Consider the following 23463-nt stretch of genomic DNA (forward strand, 5'->3'; position numbering starts at 1 on the left):
AGCACAAGGGTCTGAAAAACCACAGGCAGCTGCTAACTCAGGAAACGTATTGTCGTGGCACCAGCATATTCTAGTAAATATTTTTTTCAGGACAGAGAAGCTGTGTGAATGTTTTAAAGCCTATGGAAAGGGAACTACTGAATAAGTAAAAAATAAATGTCACTATCTTGAGAATATATGCCAAAAATCATATGACTATCAATGCTGTGATAAGTCTCCATAGCATCTTTTCTTTTAAATTAAACCTTTTTACAAAAGGAAGAACTGGAAATGCTGCTTGGGTTTCCTTCTGTCGGATTTGTGCTATAAAAGAGAGCTCTAAAACAATGTAAGCCGGTACGTGAGAGCCCCCTCAGCTGGGGCTGAGAGATGTGGATTGTGGGAAAGCTGGCTTGTGCAGTCTAACCCTTTCCCTTGCCTCCCCATCACCATCCTTCCTTTCACTCTCCTGGGTGCATCTTGGTAAACTAGCCTATTTTCCATTCCTGTTCATCCGTATTAAGTACCTAAAATGCTTGCTAATAAGGGTTAAGATAAGAACTCGCCCTAAGGTATGTACGTGTTTAACAGCACCTCTCTGACCACAAGGCAAGCCCTTATAGGTCTGTATCCTGCAGAAAGACCTGTCTTGTCACTTGCTTTTTCTTCACAACTCTTATGTACCCAGAGCTTGGGTCCAGGGAAGTATCCTGGTTTAAGGAGTGAGATTGGGATCCACATTTTAAAAAATATTTGATGTTTCCCCAAATGTCCCAATATTATTTATTGATTAACTCATTAATTTTTTAGAGATTTGAAATGTCACCTCTGTATCTCCAGACATGTCTGTGTCAACTCGTGAACCCACTATTCTCCTTCACAATCCATCAGTCAACTCATGCCCTTGTCCCAGTCTTTGAATTTCTGCAGCTTTACAGTATGTTTTAATACATCATAAGGCTAGTTTATTCTTTTTATTTTTATTTTTCACAATCTTTCTGGATATTTCTGCATGTTTATTTTTTCTGTGTTTTACAGTCAGCTCAACTATTCCACTCCCTGCCATCTCTCAAAAAACCCTTGCTTGTGTTTTCACTGGGTTGCGTTTAAATTATATATTAACTGAGGAAGAATTGATATCTTGATAATATCAAGCTTTTCTATTCATTACTTTGAGCCTTCTTCTAAAGTTGTTTAAGGTTATCCATATATAGAAGAAACCTGTTAAGTTTAATCCTAAATATATTATGTGTTTTGTGGCAATCATAAATAAAATGACATCTTCATTTTATATTCTAACTGGGTGTTATTCATATATAGAAAAGCCATTTTTTTTTAACACCTAATCGCTTTACTGAATTCACTATCACTTGGTAGTATATTTTCATCATTTTCAATGATGTCATCTGCAAAGAGTTAGTTGTTAGAGGGCAGAAAAGACATTCCATTATCAGGTAGTCACTTCAGTTGCATCCTTAAGCAGCCACAGTCACCTAGAGTGATGATAGCCGTCACATCTATGTATTTTTGATTACATTCTTGTTTTTTACTTTTACTTGTAAAATGGTTCAACCTTGCAGAAAATTATCAAATGTGAATATACCTATCATCCATATTTAACAGATACTAACTTTTTGCCATATTAGTGTCAGATCCCTCCTTTAAAAAAAAAAAAAATATATATATATATAAAACATTTCAGATTACCCAAAGTCCTTCCACCCTCAACCTTTCTTTCTTCTTTTCCCCAGAGCACCTACTCTGCTGAAGTTGGCATCTCTTATTCCTGTGCTAACTACTGCATATACATATATGTAGTTTTGGTATTTTAAAAATGTATGCAAGTTGTACACAAATTTTTAAATGTTTTCCTGATTTCAAAGTAATAAATATATGCTCAGTCTGAAAATTCTAACCTTTATAGAAATTATGGGACAGAAACTTAAAGGGCTTCATAGTAATCTCCTTAAGAAAGCCACTGTTTACAATAAAGTGTATCATTTTTCTGCCTTTGATGTTGTGTTGCGTATAGTAGAACCAAACACTGTCTAACTTGCTTAACAAAGAATGCCCTCCAGAGAAAAAAACAATTAGAATATGTGTTTACCATCATATCCTGTTATCTCCTAGTAGTTCTTTATGCTGTTAAAAACAAGAAAAGAGAGAAAGCTCAACAAAGGTTACTAGGACCTTAAGTGGATTTCAACAGAGAAACCCATCACTGTTTACACTCCAAGCAACAGACTTCTATAGATTTGATTCAGCTGAAGCACCTGATAGGCGCTGCTGCTTGCACAAAGCAGACGCCTTGATGAGCAGCTGGTAAACTTGGAGCACATATAAGACAATCAAAGGAAGTCTCCGTATAAACTTCTCCATGCAAGGAAAGATGGTTTTTCCATTTGCCCTTTTCTGAGCACTTTAACTTCCTCATTACATGTTCCAAATTGTTTCAGAGACTATGTAAACCATATGTTTGTTAAGTGATAGAGACAAACATGGGGAAGTCTGATTAGCATCAGCTTCCCTCAGGAAGGGGGTTGCTTTCCCAACCCTGTTTAGCCTAGCCTGCTCCATACTTATTGGACATGGGGTAAGTAAGCAGAGATGGGAAATGGGCTTTAAACAGCTGCACCTGGCTATAGAGTTTCCGCTCCGCTTTCTACTGAAGCACATGTTTTAACAGTTACTCTCTATTAAGAAGAGAGAGAGTAGGTGCCGGCTGACAGTAAGAGAATGAATTTCATTGAGTATTTCAGTATTCATTCAAACCTTCATGAGATTAAGTGTGTGAATGCGTATGTGCATGTGTGAGAACACTCAAGAGCTAGCAAGCATGAGTGAGCTACTTTTCAGTTTTTGTTCTTTTCTTTTTTTTCAGTCCTTTTTTTCTTTCAGTTTTTGGCCCACTGGGTTTGAATTAGGTAGCCAACATGGATAAATAATCTATTTACTTCACTACTATTAAATGGAATTGTCTCTTTTTATATTAGATTCCCTAGGAAAGCAGTAAAGAAGGTATAAACACCTACATTATTTGTTACATAATGCAGAAGTTTACTAGCCTAGATGAAATAATGATGTTGGATATTGGATGATAGTAAATCACTTTAAAAACAAACAAACATAAAGGCCAACATGTTTCCTGCATTTTATTTTGGACCCAGAAGTCCAGTGGGGCAAGTTCCTTGTTCAGGCATATTCAATGACACACCTGTGCAGATGTGTGGAAATAAATACTTGAGGTGAAATCATATAGCTATGATTAGGGCAGCCACAGTTTATCATTCAAACTGGACATTTGAGAGGACTACAGGCATAGACTGAGCCCAGCAGCCATCCTGGGTCTTAATCAGTGGCATTGTAGTTGTCATTGCTTAAGAGAACAATTAATAAACATTTTTAAAAAGTATCTACTTCTGTCTTTATCTCCCAAAGACAAAAAAATAAAGCATTGATGACTCTGAGAATTGAAAGGGAAAAAAAAGCCGGCTGAGTGTGGTGAATCAGGCCTGTAATCCCAGTACTTTGGGAGGCCGATTACTTGAGGTCAGGAGTTCCAGACCAGCATGGCCAACATGGTGAAACCCCATCTCTATGAAAAATACAAAAATAGCCAGGCATGGTGGCGCATGCCTGTAATCTCAGCTACACAGGAGGCTGAGGCAGGAGAATCACTTAAACCCGGGAGGCGGAGGTTGCACAGTGAGCTGAGAGTGCACCACTGCGTTCCAGCCTGGGCAACAGAGCAAGACTCCGTCGTTTCTCTCTCTCTCTCTCTCACACACACACACACACATACACACACACAAACTTAACTAGTTTATTCATATTAGCTTATATTCATTTTCTGTGAACCCTTGGTCTTGAATTCTACTGGGATGACTTGATAGGTGAAACCACTTTATGTTGACAACTTTTCGGAATTTGAGTCACCTCAAATGATGACTTTATAGCATATACATTTCTTTGACTTTCATTTCTTTGGAAATACCTACGATACCTACATGCATGTCATTGTTTAGGGCGTTACTCCACGTTCACAATATTCGGTTGCTTCCATTTATGTTTCTGAAGCAGAATTGTTTTTTAGCAGAAACAGGTACCTTTGACTAACAGGTTATCTTTTTTAACTTGTAAATGGGACCAAAAAAGTAATCAGAAGGGGCAGAGAGAAAATAGTGACAAGGAAGCCTCAGTTCATCCTCTTTTTCTCTTGTTTTTGATGCTGTTATTGTTGAGGTTTTGTTATGTTTTATCCTGGTTTTTGGTTTTTATCTTGAGTCCTATGCTGTTAAATGCATGTCTGATATAGTATCTATACAACATGATAAATTTGTTCTATGCTGCTAAAAATTGACTGCTTTGTTTCTAGTATAGTCTGTTAAAACATAACCATATTTGTTTGTAAAGCGTGTTATTCACCTTCCTCTTTTTATAAACATCATGTCTACTTTGATAAGTCATTTTGGATGTGAGAAATATTTGACATATCCAGGTGTGGGTGTGCTGGTCTGTAGGCAGTCTTGGAGATAATCATGCCACACAATCTTTTAATTAATACAGATTACTATCCTGGGAACAATTAGGCTTGATCAGAAGGCAATATTTTGCTTTTATAGATAACTGCATTTGCTGTTTTTTGAGGGGAGAATCTATTAAACTAAATTTTAGAAAGAATTATAAAGTTTTTCAAGGAACATTACAAGGGAGTGGTTGACAGGTAAATAGATGTCCATTCTGAGGAAAATAAATTCCCAGAAGTCTTGAGCAAAGTGGCCTGTTCTGAAATTCCTAGTGTACTTGAGTAGGCACAAGGATTTTTCTTTTCTCTAAGCTCCCTGACATCATTCACTTGCATTTATTATTAAATGAGGTAATTATTTGATATTCCTAGCGTATATTAGAATTTATTATATATTCATCCACTTATGTGACAATTGTTTATTGAGCACTCTCATGTTCAACTGCAGTGCGGGTGCAGAATAGAGGAAAAGCTGTGTGTAACCAGGTTCGGGATTTGCCAGGCAAGTACAATCAAGGAGATGAACATGTATGCAAGACGTGATTTAACTAGTACCAAGAAATTCAAGCTAGGTAATTTAATATGCATGAACAAGAGGACACGAGGGAATTAAGGATGGGGGAAAAGTTGTAGAGTCAATGGGTTGTAAGAACTGGTGGGTTAAATAATGGTGTTGAAGATTAGAGGAGGAGAGTTGGAAAGAAAGACTGTGCTGGTTAGAGAGAGGTACGTTTGACACTGTGATTACAGAGAGGTTGTAGTTGATAGTAATGACAAGGACTAAGGTATAACCGTGGATTTGTGGCTGAAGTAGGGCAGAAAACAAGATCATTGAAGGAGAGTAAAGTCGAGGAATTGAGGGTACGGGGTAATGGAAAGATCCTTTACAGGAGAGTTAAAGAAGGAAGTAGTGTTGGGGACTTGATGTAAATGACCGAGAGAGAGAGAGAGAGAGAGTGTGTGTGTGTGTGTGTGTGAAGTATTATTGGAGAGAGACAGAGAGTCAGCAGTGAAACTCAAGGGAGAGGATCGGGAATGATCCAGGGGTCTATAATGACTGCGGTTATGAGTTAGAGACTGATGGCATGAGCTTCAAAGCTGATGATGATTCAGGAGGAGGAAGCAATCATTGTCTAGAAGCAAGAATAAAAAGCAAGCAGGCAGAGAGCTCTCAGGAGATGCCTTGTTCTCTAGGGAGAGACAGGTTTCTTTTAAAGCAAGAACGTGAAGGAAGGGTTCAGAGATGAGGCCAAGTATTTAGAAGACTTTACCAGATTCCCTAAATGAAGGAATTGCATTCCCAGAGGGTACAGTGGAAGGCGTTCAGGAACCAGCTGAGGAGTGGAAAAAGGTGGGGCCAGATTGAGCATGTTCACAGTGCGATGGGAGTGGGAGTGCAGGAGAAAGAAGGATATTGGGTGTCCTGAGCCTAATCAGGAGTTGAGGGCATAATGAGATTAGTCCTGGTGGTTTCTGAAACAGGTGGTGAGGCACTGAGTGTGGGACAGAAGGATGGGTTGGGTGTCTTGCCAGAAGCAAGCAGACCTCTGGGGCTCTTCTCTCCAATGCATGGTCATTTGGAGATGGGAAGTTTGGGGGGGTGAGGTCTTGTTTCCCAGAGCATGAGTAGATTTGGGGCTCCTCCTTCATTCTGCAAATAGAGATGTGGAAGCTGGGGAGGTATACCTGCCGGAGCATTACCAAGATGCATGCAAGGACGCAAGGACCACTTATTATAACAGTTCCAGGATGAGGTCAAATGAAACCTAGAGGGTTTCATTTTTTTTTTTTTTGTATTGCTTTTATACTTGAGATGCAATTTAGTATGTTACATACATAAAAATAGTAATTAGGTTTAATTGGAGGGGGTTACATTGATTCATAATCAGTAGATAGAATTTGAATTCCAAGTCATAGTTTAAAATAAGTCATTCTCTCTCTCTCCTTCCTGCCCACTCGTTGCTGTTTCCACCAAAATGTGCCTTGAAAACTGACAATGTCACAGTCTTATCTGGCTGAGTAATTGACGTGTTCTTTTCCCTTTCCTTTATAGTGAAGAAAGTTATAACGTCAATGATTATTCCTTAAGAGATCAGCTCTTGGTGGAATCTTGTGACAATGAAGAGCTTAATTCTTCTCCAGGGAAGAACAGCTCCACAATGCTCTATTCAAGACAGAGCTCTGCCAGTCACCTCTTTACTCTGACAGTCCTTAGTAACCATGCGAATGAGAAAGTGGAAATGCTGCTAGGAGCTGAGACGCAGTAAGTATACGTGGGGAAAGGATCGGAATATCTGATGGTATCTCCCTGACCTGATTTCCTTTGGTTTACAGACTCCCTAAAAACAGCAGCTACTATTCATGTTTTTGTTGAGCACCTACTGTTCGCTAAGCGCTACGACTGGGTGCTTTTTACAGATGTTGTTCTTTTCATTGTAATCTTCTTACAGGAGATGGATGTTGTTATTTTTGTCCCTATAAGTCCTGATAGATGCACCTTGCTTTAGGTATTTTTATTTTTATAGAGTGGTTTAAAAATCATTTTACTTTTTTCATTGACAAAGAATATGATACACTATCTTTAGGGCATATGATTCAACTGGTAGTTTGAGTCTAGGCCATAAGCCCTCTTAGGTAATGGTATTGAGGTCGTTTCTCAGTCACCTACCTTCAACCAGAGAGCGGAAAGCCAATTATTTCTGTCAAAAGAGCTACCCAGTTTATGGAAATATACCGATAAATCCTCTTTCTAATCCAGAGCTTATGCAAGACCAAAACAGGCATCCTGTTTGTGCCTGCAGTTTCGCCAGCAGTTAGTGTGCAGTTAGTTCTCGCATTGGATGAGTGGCAGTGAGGGTTAACTTTCAAGTTCACCTTAGTGATTTTTTGGTGGTGATTTTAAAGCTAACTGACCAATTTATTTGTTTAGAAACTGGAAACTTCCTCTTGCAATAATCATCATGGGCAGATATTATATTGGGTCAGAGAGTGGAGCAGTGGAGGGAAAGGAGAAGTTCCCTAATTCTTTGTCCTGTCAGATTCCTGCCTCCCACTCCATGTCTGCCAAAGTTCCTAAATGATGTGGTTCAAATGGATCGGCACCTGATGAGTAACAACCCTAAAACTGTAGCAAGATCTTAGAGAAAGTGATCCCAAAGACAGATTTTATCAATGTTCCTAGATGATTAAAGAAAATATTAAAGAAAAATTATTCAAGGACACTTGCTAACGCACAGTAAGGTTGGCTTTATTCAAGATCATCTTAATAGGTAGAAGGACCATTGCAGCCAGGTGGAAGGACCATTGCAGCAAGGTCTCCAGTGGGGGAGACAGATTGGGCTCAACTTCGAATCCAGCATGAGCCAGTGGGAATTTACAGCCATGGAGCAGGATGGTGGTCAGTGGATGGAAACTCACTAAGAGGAAATATCAGGGATAAGAGCGATTCTGGCTAAACAGGATTCTTGCTGAAGACAGACCAGGGTAATTAGACATCGTAACCTCTGGGATGATGGAGAATAATGAATCTTATCAGATATTGAGGATGGAGTAGGGGATATTCTTGCCAAGCTGACTTAGTAGGGTTCTTTGCTGAAACTGGATTTTATGAAGAACTGTACAGATGAGCCTAGGAGAAGGTACAGAAATCTAACTAAAGTTTGGCCAAGCAAAGAATCTGTGTCAAGAGACATAAGAAAAATGTGAAAATTACAAAGCATCTGCATAAAATGTCAAGTTATTTCATATCTTTTGGCACTAGAAGTAACATTTCACAGGCTGGAGAAAAACAAGGACAGGTTGGTGAAAGCTATGGAATATTCCAGATGAACTGGAGAGTTCACCGAGGTAATGAAAAAAGAAATGTATTTCATAAGGCTACAGGTAACCATAGATAGTGATTCCTCTGATGGATCTGAGCAAAGTAAATTAAAAGTCTTCTGGAAAAGATTCACCATCGTAAATGTCATTAAAAACATTCATAATTCATGGGAGGAGATCAGCATGTCAACATGAACAGGAGTTGGGAAAAGTTGATTCCAACTCTCATGGATGACTTATGAGGGGTTCAAGACTTCAGCAGAGGAAGCAACTGCAGATGCAATGGAAATAACGAGATAACTAGATTTAGAAATGGAGACTGAAGATGCAACTGAATTGCTGCAATCTCATAATACAACTTGAACAAATGAGGAGTTGCTTCTTCAGGATGAGCAAAGAAAGTGAAGTTGCTGCGAGCATTGTTGAAATGACAACAGAGGATTTAGAATATTGTGTAAACTGAATTGATAAAGCAGTAGCAAAGTTTGAGAGGATTGACTCCAATTTTGCAAGAAGTTCTACAGAGGATAAAATACTATCAAACAGCATTGCATGCTATACAGAAATCTTTCATGAGTGAAAGGGTCAATTGATGCAGCAAATTTCATTGTGGTCTTAATTTAAGAAATGGCCACAGCCACGCAAACCTTCAGCAACAATCACCCTAGTGAGCAACCATTAAAAAAAAAGAAGAAGAAAAGAAAAAGGAACTTCATCTTCATGTGTTTGTTTACAGAATAAACACATGCCTTTCTCTGAGGTCTCAGAGATCTTCCCCTAAAGGTGCTGAAAAGCGCTGATGGCATTCCAAGCTTGCGGCTCTGGGGAGGTGAGCTTGGGTGGGCGTGTGCTTGCTGGTCTGTGAGGTAACCAGCAAGTAACATACCCAAGACCAGGGCCAAGGGGAGGCATTACTTGAATTCCAAAAGTGGTTTAAACCCCTTCGCCAGTGAGGACAAACCTAGACTTCCTTTGTGTGGGGAAACTTTTCCTCAAAACAGAATTTTTAGTATGCCTGTGCTTTCGATTTTATATGACTTTAAGGATGAGAACCACTTAAACACTTTGGAAATTAGTACTTTTCCAGTGTTCTAGAGAATTCTCAGAAACTAGTGACTTCCCTTTCCCCATATAGTTAGTAATGGTGAAAGTGCTGCTGGTTTTGCCTTGTGTTTTCCTTTTCTTTCAGTTTACAAGGATTGTTTGTTCTTTATTCAAACTTTGCCAACATCTCAACAGAGATTTTCCTGACTGTCTCATTCATAATTTATGTAATCTCCACCACTCATTTCTGAGATGATTCCAAGAGAGTAGGAGGTGAACTGACACGTCCAGCTTATTTTCACGCCAAGGCTAGATCCTTTCCTGGGACATTCTGTAGCATTTGTTCCATCCTTTTGCCTTTTAATCTTGCCAAAGACTAAATGGTTGTTCGTTTCCTCAATCAGACATGTTCTCAGAATATTTAGTCATGTCACTTGGAAACCCATGGGTCTGACTCATATTTGTAGTTCTTTAATTAATAGCAAGAGGACATTCCAGAAGGGGCATGGGACAGAGGTCTCCTTGGGTACAGAAGGAGTGACTCTCTCATTCTTTGCTCTCCCTGCCCACACCCTCAGTTACAGCTGAGAAGTAAATAAATGGACATGCTTTTAAGACATAAAATAGTATTGGTGTTGAGAAATATATTTAACAACTAAAGACACACTTTCCTTAAAAAAAAAAAAGACTATTAAAAAAACCTGGCAAATTGTTACATGCCATGTTTGCAAATATGCAGGTTAGCTCTGGATACCTAGTTTTGAGCAATTAGAGCTTTGATGTGCATAGAATGTGTTCCAAAATTTGTGAAATGCATCGGTGAGTATATATTGTTTAGGTTTTCTTTCTTTTATGTCTTTTTGGTTAATATGGTTCATTGGCAATCTAGCTGAAGAAACAAGGTTTTCACTACCACTCTAGCCTTAAGTAATTGAAGAACTTCAGACCACTACTTACTCTTTGACCTGAAAAATAATGAATTTTACACCTAAATATTTATCTTCTTTGTAAACCTGTTGTCACTAAAGGCCACCAGAGGATATACCACATGTAAAATCAGCAGTAGGAGGGGTGCAGCTGTTTGGCACAAGGACACTTTGACTTCAGAAGACAATGAAATTGTGGAAGAAAAATCAATGGCTTTGATTACATAAAGAATGCAGAAATGCTCACCGAAAGGAGATAAGGCAAATAGTGAGCATCTGGGATGTGCCAGGTACTGAGCCAGATATAGAGCATGGTGAAGGGACCCATGGGTGTTTCTAGAGGAGGATAGAATTTTGAGCTGAAGAAAGCATATAGGTAAGGTGATCAGACATCTTGGTTTTCCCAGAATCAGTGGTTCAAGTTTAGGTCCGTTGTCCTGATGAAATTATGAATGATTCTCTTTTTGACTCTCGAAAGGTCCTTGTTTACACAATGAAATATATGATGACCCTGATTATATATAATTATAATAGTAAAGTATTATCAATAACATAAATTATAAATATATACACATATTTATAATTATATACATGGTCCAGCTCCCTCATTTTCTTCCCCCATGTGAAGTGAGACTCACAGAGGCCATACAGGAAGTGAGTTATTGCCAAAGCTGGAACTAGAATCTGGCCTTCCTGACAGTCTAGCACTCTTTCTAGTAACAAAATTTAATCTTTTTATGGAGAAGCTGCCAACCAGTAGGCTGTTCCACCCCCACGTTCCACAAGTTTGGCTTGTTCTGGATTTGGAAGGAAAACTCCGGGAAGTCAGTTGCCATTAACTGTGAGAAACTACTAAAATACAGAATTTTTTAAGTCCAAAGACTTTATTGTTTTTTATTTTATTAAGATAGAGTTTCACTCTGTCACCGGGGCTGGAGTGCAGTGGCACAATCTCAGCTCACTGCAACCTCCCCCTCACGGGTTCAAAGTGATTCTCCTGCCTCAGCCTCCCAAAGAGCTGAGATTATAGGTGCTTATCACCACGCTTGGCTAATTTTTTTATTGTTAGTAGAGACGGGGTTCACCATGTTGGCTAGGCTGGTCTCAAACTCCTGACCTCAATTGATCACCGGCCTCAGCTTCCAAAAGTGCTGGGATTACAGGCATGAGCCACTGTGCCTGGCCAAAATGCATAGGCTTTAAAAAGGAAAAAGGTTGTGGAAACCTAGATGTTAAATTTAGGGTATCACATGGGTTGGAATATTTTATAATAAAATACAAAATAGATATTGCATCCCCAAAATTATTTTTCCATGTTAAACTTCCTTTTTTGTTCCTTTGCCTGTGTTTTTCATACTTCCTGGAGTGCCCTCTTCAGGCCTCCACAGGTGGCCAGATAGCTCCTCTTAGGGCCCATGTCAGGCCTTTCCTCTGCTGAGGAACCTCTCAGTACCGCACACTGCAGTCTCATCCTGAGAATGCCCAATGCTCGCTGTGTGTGACACTCTTGTTAGTTCACTTTCCCCTCATGTTTTCTGTCTCACCCACCCTCCAGTGTATGACTGCAAACTCCCAGCCTACTCTTACATCCTTCCTTCCCTTTACAGAACTTCTCAAGAGAATGGCCTTCGTTTCTCCGGATTAATTAATTCAGTGGATTTTTGTCAGGCACCTACTTCCCGTCAAGTGCTATTCTCAGTGCTGGGATGTAGCAGTGAAGCATACAGAGATCAGATCTCTGCTCTTAGGCTTATATCCAAGTGAAGAACCGATCCCCTTGGGCTTCCTGCTTTTAGGAAGGGTGACTTTGGATGGAAGGAAGCTTTTGTAGTCTGTGTGGGCAAATGGCCTGCAATGAACTGGGATGTTGGGAAAGCATTTCTTCTTGATCCAGTTAAAAATATAGGATCATTTCAGGTAGTGGTAAGTGCAGTGAAGACCCTAAAGCTGGTGATACGATCTGGAGTGAGTGCTAATTGGGGGATGGTGGGGATATGTACTCTAACTTAGGCGGTGCAGAAAAATTTCTCTTAAGAGGTGATATTTGAGCCTTGAGTGAAAAGGGGGAGTCAATCCTTAGGAAAATGCAGAGTCCGAATGTTTCACCCAAAGGGAACAGCAAGTGCAAAACCTCTAAGGAAATGAGTTTAGTGTTCTCAAACTTGGCTTGAACCTGGAGAATGTGGCTGGAGCAGAATAAACCAGGGAGAGGGTGGCGGTCAATGGGCAGCAAAGGCCAGTTTGTCTAAGAGCAGAGCTACTCCAGTGCTGTCTGTGGGCCATCAGTCCTCAAGTAGTTACCAGCCTGGTATGTAGGAAGCAGTTTGACATTTCTGAGGCATCAAAACTTGTGATGATTTTAACAATTGATTTTTATTGTATTTCTAAAAACGCTTGGTCTGCAATGGATTCAAGGAGAGGAGACTGGTTCTCTACCAGAGGTATTTCAAGAAGTACTGATTTAGAGCCACGTAAGTCATAGCAGGAAGTTTCAGGAACAGCAGGGGCCCTGGGGTGGGGGACAGAAGTTTCAGTGGGGCAAACAATGATGAGAACCCTAACCCTAATCCTGTTGGACTAGTCGAGGGAGTCCCAATGTTGGCTTGGACCATGACATATAAGAGGAGATAGAAATGTTATATTTTGGAGACAAAAACAACAGGACCAACTGATGGATTGGATGAGTTGAGGTGGCAGTAAGTGGAAGAGAAGAATCAATGATACTAAGATTTTTGGCGTGAGCTGCTAGCACCATATGTTGAGTTGTTTCTTAATCAACCTTGGCATGGCTTCTTCCTCTGGCACCCTGTTGAGGCCTCTCCATCAGATTAACAGGCTTCCTGGTTTCACACCCAGCAGTTCAATCTTCCTCTTTCTTTACCTCTAGTATTCAGTTTTATTGACCATCCAGCTCTTTCACGCTAACCCTTTTTTTGAGATTATGTTTTTCTCGGCCTCTTATCTATGCTCTTAGTTTGCCTCTCACACCTATGACCATTCCTCTTCTCTGTCTCTTCAGAAATGCAGCCTGTCCAAAACCAAACATCAACACTGCCCGTGGCTTTCCCCGACACACACATTTCTGTAAGTGGTACCATTGACGCTGTTTTGTGTTATCCAGTCTGGAGATTTGGTGCTGTTTTTGATGCTTCTGTGTCAGAACAGATCCATCACCTGCCAGTTCTTCCTGTGTAAAAGTCTATTTCATCTTTCCACATCTTTCCATTCCACTGCCTCCTTCCTAGGTCAACCACATCGCTTTTGAACTACCCCGATGACCTCTTAGCCATTCTCCTCTCCCATCAATACAGTACTGTTTTATCACCAATCCCTAAGCTCAGCTCTAATCTTGTCCTTTCCTTGCTTTGTACATAGCGAGTGGGTTCCCAATAAATAATTTTGGGATTGATCCGTAAATATTATAACTAGCTTTTCTCTATCCAAGACAAGGTAGAAGAGTAACCGGGTGTGGAGAAAAACTGTTTCCTATCTGTTTCTATTTACTGCCCTTGTTGTTACTGCTGGAGCAAGTTTTTCCCAAATTTTACTTGTTTTTCAATGTTTGCTATTAAGGATCCAGTCAGTGTTTTTTGGGATGTACATCTAAGTCATGTATACTGTGTTATATCTGTTTGTCCATGACAGGCTCTAAGTCATGGTATTGTTAATGAGACAATAGTCTGCGAAAAATACAAAAGCCTACCCTTTATAAAAGGACAAAAGAAGAATGTTTTACCACTGTCATTCCTTTTCCCCTCTGGGTCTTTCAAGAGGAATGTGGGAGCCAGAGAGCCCCCTTTGTCTGCCTTCATTAAAATGAAGCACAGACAGCTGCAGCTGGCACACACAACAGGCTGTGGCAAGTGGAATCCTTGGCTTCCTGCATTTGCAGTAAAATTTAGATGTCATTTGGGTGTAGTGTATACCGTCATGAAACATCTAGGACATGTTCAGTGTTGAACATAAACTTTCTTCACTCATTATATGACAGTTATAGGATATGATGACCTTAGCCGATAATCAAATATCCTTCTCAAAATTTCTCCCTCACAGAGCTAGAAGCATAATGAATGTGGTTGGTGCTGTCAACCATCCAGACACCAATTGCTGGGCCTCCTGATAAAGGGGCATTGTTTGCAGGGAGTCTTTGAGCTTTTCCTGCTTCTGTTAATGATTTAATTAACAACAGGAAGTACATGAATGGAATAAAATTGTAAATAGTATCTCTGACATAGTTATATACTTCATCCTTTTAGAAAAATCACAACATAAAGACAGTAGACGTGGAAACATTGTATTTGTTGCAGGGTACAGCGTTTTTTTCCTTGTCAAATCTAAATTCTAAGTCCAATCGTAATCTTACATTTATCTAGTGCCTGTCAAAGGATCTGATCTTATGTAATCCTCATCACCAACCCCAACAGGACAGGAGGTCTTTTATCAACAAGGAAACATTACTGACCCGCTTCAGGTTAACTGAAGGATTCTGGACCAGATTTTTTAGGTCTGAACTAATGTAATATGATAAACAAGAAATAATTGATTTAACTATATAGCATGTGACAAAAATCAGAATTTTAGAACTCTTAGTGGGCTAGGGATATTACTTTGCTTCAGTTAGATTTTTTAAAATTTGGCCAATTGAGCTGATAATCTAGTTTTTTTTTTGTTTTTTTTTTGAGGCAGAGTCTCACTCTGTCGCCCAGGCTGGAGTGCTGTGGCCGGATCTCAGCTCACTGCAAGCTCCGCCTCCTGGGTTCACGCCATTCTCCTGCCTCAGCCTCCCTAGTAGCTGGGATTATAGGTGCCCGCCACCTCGCCCGGCTAGTTTTTTATATTTTTTAGTAGAGACGGGATTTCACCGTGTTAGCCAGGATGGTCTCAATCTCCTGACCTCGTGATCCTCCCGTCTCGGCCTCCCAAAGCGCTGGGATTACAGGCTTGAGCCACCGCACCCAGCCGATAATCTAGTTTTTTAAGGCCTAGTCTCAGCATTTTTAATGACTTTTTTTCATGCTATGGGCTTTCTTTCATGGATCAGTTTTCTGAACTAATCTAGTTGAATTGAATGTGCAAGGGAATGAACAAAAACAACTATCTTCACAATCCTATTCTTTACAAAGGTTCGAAGGACTTTTTTCAAAGGCCATGGATATAGAAAATTCAAAAGAAACCACAGGTAAATGTGTAGGCTGTGAGAAAAAACACAAAAGGTAACTGGTCAAATGCCATTTTGGGAGGGATAAAAGGAAGGTTAAAGAGCAACTGAAGGTTCTTTTTTTCTATTGAGGAATATCGAAAACCCTGTTAAGTGATGGAGTCCTCAGCCTATGTTCTGTTCTGTGCAGCCTCACCTGCATCCCTGCCTCTGTGATTTCAAAGCCTACTTCCTACTTTCTCAGTATGTATCTGTCTTTTGTAGCTGATGCCTGGTATTCCATAAGAAGTGAGACTTTGCTGTATCTTTGACCTTCATGCAATTAACTTTAAACCTGCTGTGCATAATTAATTATATGAGAGAGAGAACAAGGTGCTACCACAGCTGATAGAAAACTGTAGAAACATCATTTCATGCCATGCATGGCGATTAAGGGTTATGAAAGGACTGCATTTATAGATATTTAAGTTAAAAGAGTCTCTTCTCAATTTAGTCTTCTCTCTCTGCCTAGGTCAGACGTTTTGGTAGAGTGCTCCATTTCAGCGCACTGCACGCTGTACTGGGTTTTGTTGAGGGTTTTCTGCTCTGTGTGTTCCTTCGTATTGAGGGCGGTGAAAAGCAAGGGAGTCCAGTGTATTCACTCTGCACCCCCTACCCAGCTCAGGGCCTGTGCAAAGTGAATATGGGTGGAGGAAGGAGTGGTCAGGTGAGTCTTGAAAGTTGATATGCTGCAGATGGGCTTCAGTGCAGCACTGCTTACTCTGTCACTTTGGGCAAAGGGAAAAGTCTATGAACTGGCTGTGTGGTAGATTGTGAATTCATCTCAATTGTTTTGTATCAATGTGTCCCTGGAGAAAATAGATGTCTGTGAGTGAGCCCTAGACTTCAGAGCTAAATTTAATAGTAGGTAAGTCTATGCCCTGATTTTTCCTGTCCCTAGAATCCATCTTACAACAACTTAGTTCCTGCTTTAGAGATGTAGTGCTCTCTGCTTCATAGCTGGGGGAGCGTCTTTTTTTTTTTTTTTTTTTTTTTTTTTTCTGAGACGGAGTTTCGCTCTTGTCACCCAGGCTGGAGTACAATGGCGCACTCTTGGCTCACCGCAACTTCCGCCTCCCAGGTTCAAGCAATTCTGTTGTCTCAGCCTCCTGAGTAGCTGGGATTACAGGCATGCACCACCACGCCCAGCTAATTTTGTATTTTTAGCAGAGATGGGGTTTCTCCATGTTGGTCAGGCTGGTCTTGAACTCCCGACCTCAGGTGATCCACCCACCTCGGCCTGCCAAAGTGCTGGGATTACAAGCGTGAGCCGCAGTGCCTGGTCTCTTGGCAGGCTCTTGGAAGCCCCAGGGGAAGTCCTGTGGATTTGACAGCATCTAAGATGGGGGGTGGGACTGACTCAATTGAAGCAGTTTCAAGAAGCCGCTCCTTTCAGTGATAGCAACAATGAGTGTCTTGTTGTATCCTCTGGAGTCCCTGTGAGGGGCAGCCATGTCTCAGAGATGCTATTAGCATCCAGGCAGCATGCCACAGAAGTGAAAGATTTCAATCTGGACTTCTGGAAACTGGCAGCAGGGCAAAGCGACTGCTGATACTGGCCACTCAGTGCCAGAGACGGTGTCTGTGTACAGGAAGATCTGCCTCACTGCCTCTAAGTTGCTCTAAATTGCTCCAGAAGACAGCCGTATAGGCTGTGTATAACTTGTTTGGGTATGGCATAGAGAGACACAAATGGATCATTTTCAATTTCTCTTGGTGAGCAACTCTTCCTTTCATAAGGTATTTTGTTTTCGATTGGCTTTGTACTTTGGAAATTCCACTTGAGCCTGAGTAAAAAATGATCGTATTCCCAATAAAGACATGATAGCAAAGATACAAGTGTTTGCCTGGGAATTATTTTACATGAAGTTGTGCTTTGCTTATTTCTTACAGAACTATGGTACAGCCCTTTGTCTTGTATTAGAGAGAGAGGTTTTAAAAGCAAGACAGGAGCCTTGGCTTCTATATAAATTGTGCGTATTACTACTTGACACACCATCTTGACCAAGGCCCAGCCTCATCTTAATCTTTGAAAATGCCTGTTTTTCAAGATCCCACAGTTTCTGCCCTTCCTGCCTTCCATCATTATTTTGTAAACACTTGCTAGGTAACACCACCTCTTTGATTTCAGACTGCCTGGGTTAGGTGTTTAACATACCAGACTTGCTTTGTCCTCTGAAAAAATAGAAATAATTTTGGTACTGTTTTCTTTTCAAGATTGTTATAAAAATTAGATTAGATGATACTTGCAAGTGTTTAGTACCATACCTGACACATACGTGCTTCAGAATATTATTTAGAACAAGGCCCAGTTCCTGCCATTTTGGAGTTTATAGCCTGGTAAGAGAAGCAGATGAGTCAATAAATGATTGGGCTCAATATGTGATGAGTTATATAATTCATTCATTAGCAGACGTATACTGAGCCCCTGGTATGTGACGGGCAGTGTTGTAGAGATAATGCAGTGAACCAAATGGATAAGCTGCCTGCTTTTGTGAGGCTTACTCTTGACCAGCAGGATAATAGAATTGTGCAGAGGGGTGCCCTGGAAACAGGATTATCAGACTGGGATGGGGATGGAAGGATTGATTTATGTATCAGAGGAGCCCCCGCTGGAGGAAGTGAGCCTTGTGTTTTCAACACTGAGTGGATATATGTTGAGCCAAAGGAGCCAAATACAAGAGCATGTATACTAAAGGATTTCATTTGCAAAAAGTACAAAAGAAGCATGGTAATAGAAATTCCATGGTAATGGAAAACAGAAGAGCAGTTACCTTTGGACAGAGGTTATTGATTGGAAAGAGTCAGAGTGGAAATGCCCGGCGCATCTATATCTTGGTAAGTAAACACAGAACTGTACTCGCTTATGATTAACTCAGTTTATGTTACATATGTTAAGAAATTTTAATGGCAATAATGAATGGGCTTATCTGGGTAAAAACAGAGGGAAGGAATAGGAAAGGCTGGGGCAAGGGTGCTGTGTTCCGGTGTCGTAAGTCGTCCTCTCTGCTTGGGTTGGAAGGATGCACATGGGGATGAAGGTAGGGTGACAGCGACAAGCGTCTGTAGGTTCAGGCTGCTATGAGAGAAAAGACTTTTTTTCCCCAGGTGTTGGTCATGAAGCATTTTTTCTTAAGAATGTAGAGTGGCACAGTAGCAACTGACTTTGGTTTGAATTGCTTGCCTCTGAACTTCTGTCTGATCTTAGCATCCTTCAGATGGGCTTTGGGGAGGATGACGTGGAATAGTGGATGCCGAGTGCAGTGTCTGACCTGTACCTGTGTTTAATAAATACATAACAGAGTTAAAAGTATGTGTGTAGCGGGGGCAGTATTTAATTAATTGTAATTTTAATACTTGCTCAAAATAAAAAACTAGCGTGACTTCAATATGTAGAAAAGTGCTTGCTTATCTGAAACTTTTGATCCCTTAGTTGAATAATGATTTTTGTGTAATTATCGCTTAATATTATATTAAAAGTATTGATCATTTTCCCTGTACTCATTAAACCATTATAAGCATTTGGGAACAGTGTAAAAATAGCCAAAGAATTTCTCTTTCAGTCAGGCTCATATTTGGCAAAAGTTGTATGAGGGATGAACAACTAAGTATGTCAAGTTTCTCATCTTTTCTGAAAGGTTTGAGTGTGTGGGAAGGGAAGTGAGAAGGAAGCAGAGAAATTAGTAGGATTTTTTAAAAATGAAATTACTGCTTTTGAAATATTAAACATCAAATTACAGGTATGATAAATACCTATTGGGGTTATAATGTGTTAGTGTAATCAGCTCCTTATTAGCTTTTAAAGTGTCACAGGAGAAGTTCCTTTTAATCAATAATAAGCCAAGTTCATTCAGACTCTTTTGACAATGATTACTAGTCTCCGACTTATTTTAGGCTTTCCAGATTATCTCTTTTAAACAACTCTCACCCTGTTTTACCGTACCTCTCTGGAGAATCTCTCGTTTTCTGGGAATGGCTTTGCATTGACTGCCTAGAACACACACTATTCTGCGTTTTTACACCTTGAATCTCTCAGTTGGATCTGTTCTCTGTTTTAGGAGCGAGCGAGCCCGCTGGATAACTGCCCTGGGACACAGCAGCGGGAAGCCGCCTGCAGACCGAACCTGTAAGTTCTCTCAAGGGGAAGCCCACTTGGGAACATGGACAGGCTCTGCCCCCTGCTGGACGCTAGGTTGCTAATGAGTTACACTCAATACTCAGGCCTAAGTTTCAAACCTCCAAGGCTTCCTTCCTTCTGCTTTACACCGGAAGTGTGTGGTCCTTGCTTTGGAAGTCAAGGGGTCTGAATTCAAATCCGAGGTGCATTTCTTTGTTGCGTTAACATGGCAAATCATTGCTTAGCGTTACAGAGCCTATTTAACCCCATCTGCAAGTCGGTTACAGCATTGTATACAACACGGGGTTATTGTGAAGATTAAGTTAAATAATCTATGTTAAAAGCCCTACTTGAACTGTAAAGCTCTTAAATTTTTAGCTGTTATCAATGGGCAATAGTTGATAATGTTTAAGCCTTCTCTGTACTGACAGTCTAGATTTAAGCTGGAAAGTATTTTTAATCTAAAAGAAAATTACTTCACAATTCTTTTCGATCTTCTAAGAAAGTGTGTTTCATTATTCTAGAGAATGAGAAACTGGTGCAGTAAAGGGTGATGGTGTATGCCTATTAGCTTCCTAACTGATGCTGTGATTCCTTAGATTGTTACAGTTGCAAGGTCAAATCCACAGAATTAGGACAAAACGTCACTATCCTGGAACACTCAAAAATTATAGCTTTAATTAGATTAAAAGCCAAAATGACTGGTTTGAAAGTTCCCTAAAATCAAGCTTTGTATGAAAAAGCAAATTAAGAAGTCACATGTCAGCATTTCTGAGGAGCTCTAACATGTCTTCTCAGCTTTTGGTTGGAGCTCATTTTATTTTTGAACTTCTTTTTGGAAGCTTTCATGTGCTGCTGTTGGGATGGGGAGACCCACTCTGATGAGAGCCAGGAGAACTGTGTCTATTGCAGATTTTGCATGGCCTTGGCACATCAGCAACTCTTTCATGGCTCAGTTTCCCTAATGCAAAATGGCTGTTTTCTGCTCCATTGTGTGACATCACTAATGACTCCTGATCAACCTGTTATTGAGGGGATTCATGCATCATAAAAGGCCTCGCAAATCTGAGCTTCTAAAATTCTAAAGCATATAGCCAAGCAAGGGAGCTGCTAGAAAAGATGTTCTGCTTTTTGTTAGAAGCCCAACTTGTTTCTCTCAATGCTGGGACTGAATTGCAGAGAAAAATGAATAAGTGTACACTATTGGATTGCACATTTTTTTCTCTGCTACTGGAAACTGACTATGTCCTCTTTCTGCCGCAGCACTGACGCAGGTGGAAATCGTTAGGTCATTTACTGCCAAGCAGCCAGATGAACTCTCCCTGCAGGTGGCTGACGTCGTCCTCATCTATCAACGTGTCAGCGATGGTGAGTGGGAGCGTTCTTATGGGGCAGTCGTGGTCCAGGATGCAGAGTGCTATAGACCCGAGGAGTGTCATTTTGTCATCATTGCCCATATTCCAAATCTTGACATGTTAATGTTTCAGATCACATACATGTACTGTCTTCTCATCTCTAAGGCTAATTTTGCTGCTTCTCTGTTCTTACTCCTTTCCTCTTCCCCAAGACTTTATTTCCTAAATCAGAGGCATAAAGATGACTTGGAGAAGTGTTTTGGGGACTTTGAAACATTTGTCTCTTCCCTTTATGTGCTTTCCCTTCAGCTTTCTCATGTGCACCTGCCTCAGCTATCTACACTCCACGATTGATCTAATTTGGTTTTGAATGTAGATGCAGTCATATGGTTTGTTATTCAAAAGGAAACCATGAAGTTTTCTTTTTTCCTCAGTCCCCCAGTGACCTAGTTCTCATATCCAAATATTCATCCTTTCAAAAGTATTGTTCTTCCTGCTATCCTTACCCAAAGCCTCTCCTTTCCCAGCTCAGCCCAGGTTCAAATACTCTCAGCCTTCTCACTTAAGGGCCTCTGCTCATGTCCTTTCCCTGCCATGTCATTCATTCCGCCTTGAAACCTGTCCCTGTCTCACTTTCTCTTCTCACCATAGCATCTAGCCTGGGGAGGATGCTGCCTCTCGGCTTTTTCATATCCTCCTTGGAGCCTGGCACACTCCAAATACTTGTTTGATGTGGACTCTGTTCTTTTTGACAGGCTGGTATGAGGGGGAACGACTGCGAGATGGAGAAAGAGGATGGTTTCCTATGGAATGTGCCAAGGAGATAACGTGTCAAGCTACAATTGATAAGAATGTGGAGAGAATGGGACGCTTGCTAGGACTGGAGACCAACGTGTAGTCTGTTACGTGGTCTTTTGTTACTGCAAGATTTGCACGACACTTACCGGGCTGGTTGGTTCTGGGCTAGTTTTATTGTTAATTTTATCACAGCCTATTTAATTAAAAGAATGAAAACACTTGCCTTTAAGCTTGCCAGGTTGTTCTGCTCTCTCATGAGAAGAACTTGGATACAGTGAGTTTGCACAGCTCAGTTGTTACCTAACCACACACCTGCAGACCTCCTGAGGTACACAGAATAGCTGAGCAGTTCAGTTCAGGGATCAGGTCATCTCTGCTCCTCCTAGTTTCACCATGTTCTGGCAATAAAAAGCACATATTATATCCTGGTTTTCTCCATCCTTGCTTTACTAAGGTTACTGTCTCTCTTTAAACATCCTTGTATGGTTCTCCCACTATTAGCAAGATTTTATATCTGTAAAGAATGTCCAGTTTTGTAAATATTTCCCTTTTTTTTTTTTTTTCTTTTTTTACATCTGATTCTAATGCTTTGTTAACTTCAAAAGGAACTGGTAGAGTTCAGAAGATGAGCTGTTCTGTTTTTCTAAACCTCTTCCCAGGAAAGGGACATTGACACTTGAATTTTTGTCACCTTTTTCCTCATTAGAAGGAAAGTAGAAAGCCTTACTTTAGGATTTTTTTAAAAAAATCCATCTCACCCCATATTGGTCTTAAATAAGTATAGACTAATTAACCAAAGCTACCTTTAACAATGTAGAATTTAGATGGTTTCACATATGTGAGAAAATCCTGAATATAGGACAGGGGTCCTACTTTTTTCCCCCCACCTCTGTCACCCAGGCTAGAGTATAGTGGTGTGATCTTGGCCCACTGCAACCTCTGCTTCCTGGGTTCAAGTGATTCTCCTGCCTCAGCCTCCCAAGTAGCTAGGAATGTAAGAGTATGCCACCACGCCCAGCTCATTTTTTTATTTTTAGTAGAGACAGGTTTCACCATGTGGGCCAGGCTGGTCTCTAACTCCTGCCCTCAAGTGATCCACCCGCCTCAGCCTCCCAAAGTGCTGGGATTACAGGCGTGAGCCACCATACCCAACCCACTTTCTTAAAAAAAAAAAAAAAAAAAAAAAAAAATTTCCCAAATGAGCTGATAAAAAACTGACGTGAGGCTGCTTTGCCTTCAATAATACCTGGTTTTCAGCTGTTGCAACTCGTTTCCAAATAGAAATTAGCTGGAACACACTACAGTAATCTCAAGGAAGGGAAAATTAGGCCTTAAAAGATATCAAGAAGTCAGCATGGTACCCAATTGAAACCTTTTGACCTTAGTGGGAATTCATTCTATTTGCACTAAAAGCCTTAACTTGCAGTATCCAGAGTCACTCACTCTTAACTGTTAAGTTTCTGTAGAACTTTTTCCACTAGTGCAGAGAGAGAAAGGTTATTTTAATAGTTAGTTTCATGGAGATGATGAAGAATGGGAGATTAAGAGTGGGGAAATGATTTTTACTGGCAGCTATATTCCCTATTTTCTTTAACAAAGGGATAAAACCTGGCAAAGTATACATTATTGGAGGACTCAAAACTGTATGTGACATGTCCCAACTACTGTCTGCTAACTAGTTATCCAAATTGTAAAGCTACAGA

At 40.4% G+C, this 23463-nt stretch overlaps 1 protein-coding gene across 3 annotated transcripts in view; it reads left to right on the forward strand.

Moving 5' to 3' along the window:
- The window catches only part of ARHGEF26 (Rho guanine nucleotide exchange factor 26), a 136864-nt gene extending 113942 nt beyond the window's left edge, over positions 1–22922 (forward strand). For 2 of the 3 annotated variants that reach the window (XM_023192300.1, XM_023192299.1), the window contains exons 12-15: positions 6558–6767; positions 19549–19616; positions 20871–20975; positions 21718–22922. In XM_023192300.1, the coding sequence (XP_023048068.1) occupies positions 6558–6767; positions 19549–19616; positions 20871–20975; positions 21718–21860 (526 nt within the window). In that variant the 3' untranslated portion in view covers positions 21861–22922. The remainder of the gene's footprint in view (positions 1–6557; positions 6768–19548; positions 19617–20870; positions 20976–21717) is intronic. The other variant, XM_023192301.2, reaches the window with a different exon arrangement.
- The last annotated feature ends 541 nt before the right edge of the window (positions 22923–23463 follow it).

Source organism: Piliocolobus tephrosceles, chromosome 2, assembly GCF_002776525.5.
Source record: "Piliocolobus tephrosceles isolate RC106 chromosome 2, ASM277652v3, whole genome shotgun sequence".
Lineage (NCBI taxonomy): Eukaryota > Metazoa > Chordata > Mammalia > Primates > Cercopithecidae > Piliocolobus > Piliocolobus tephrosceles.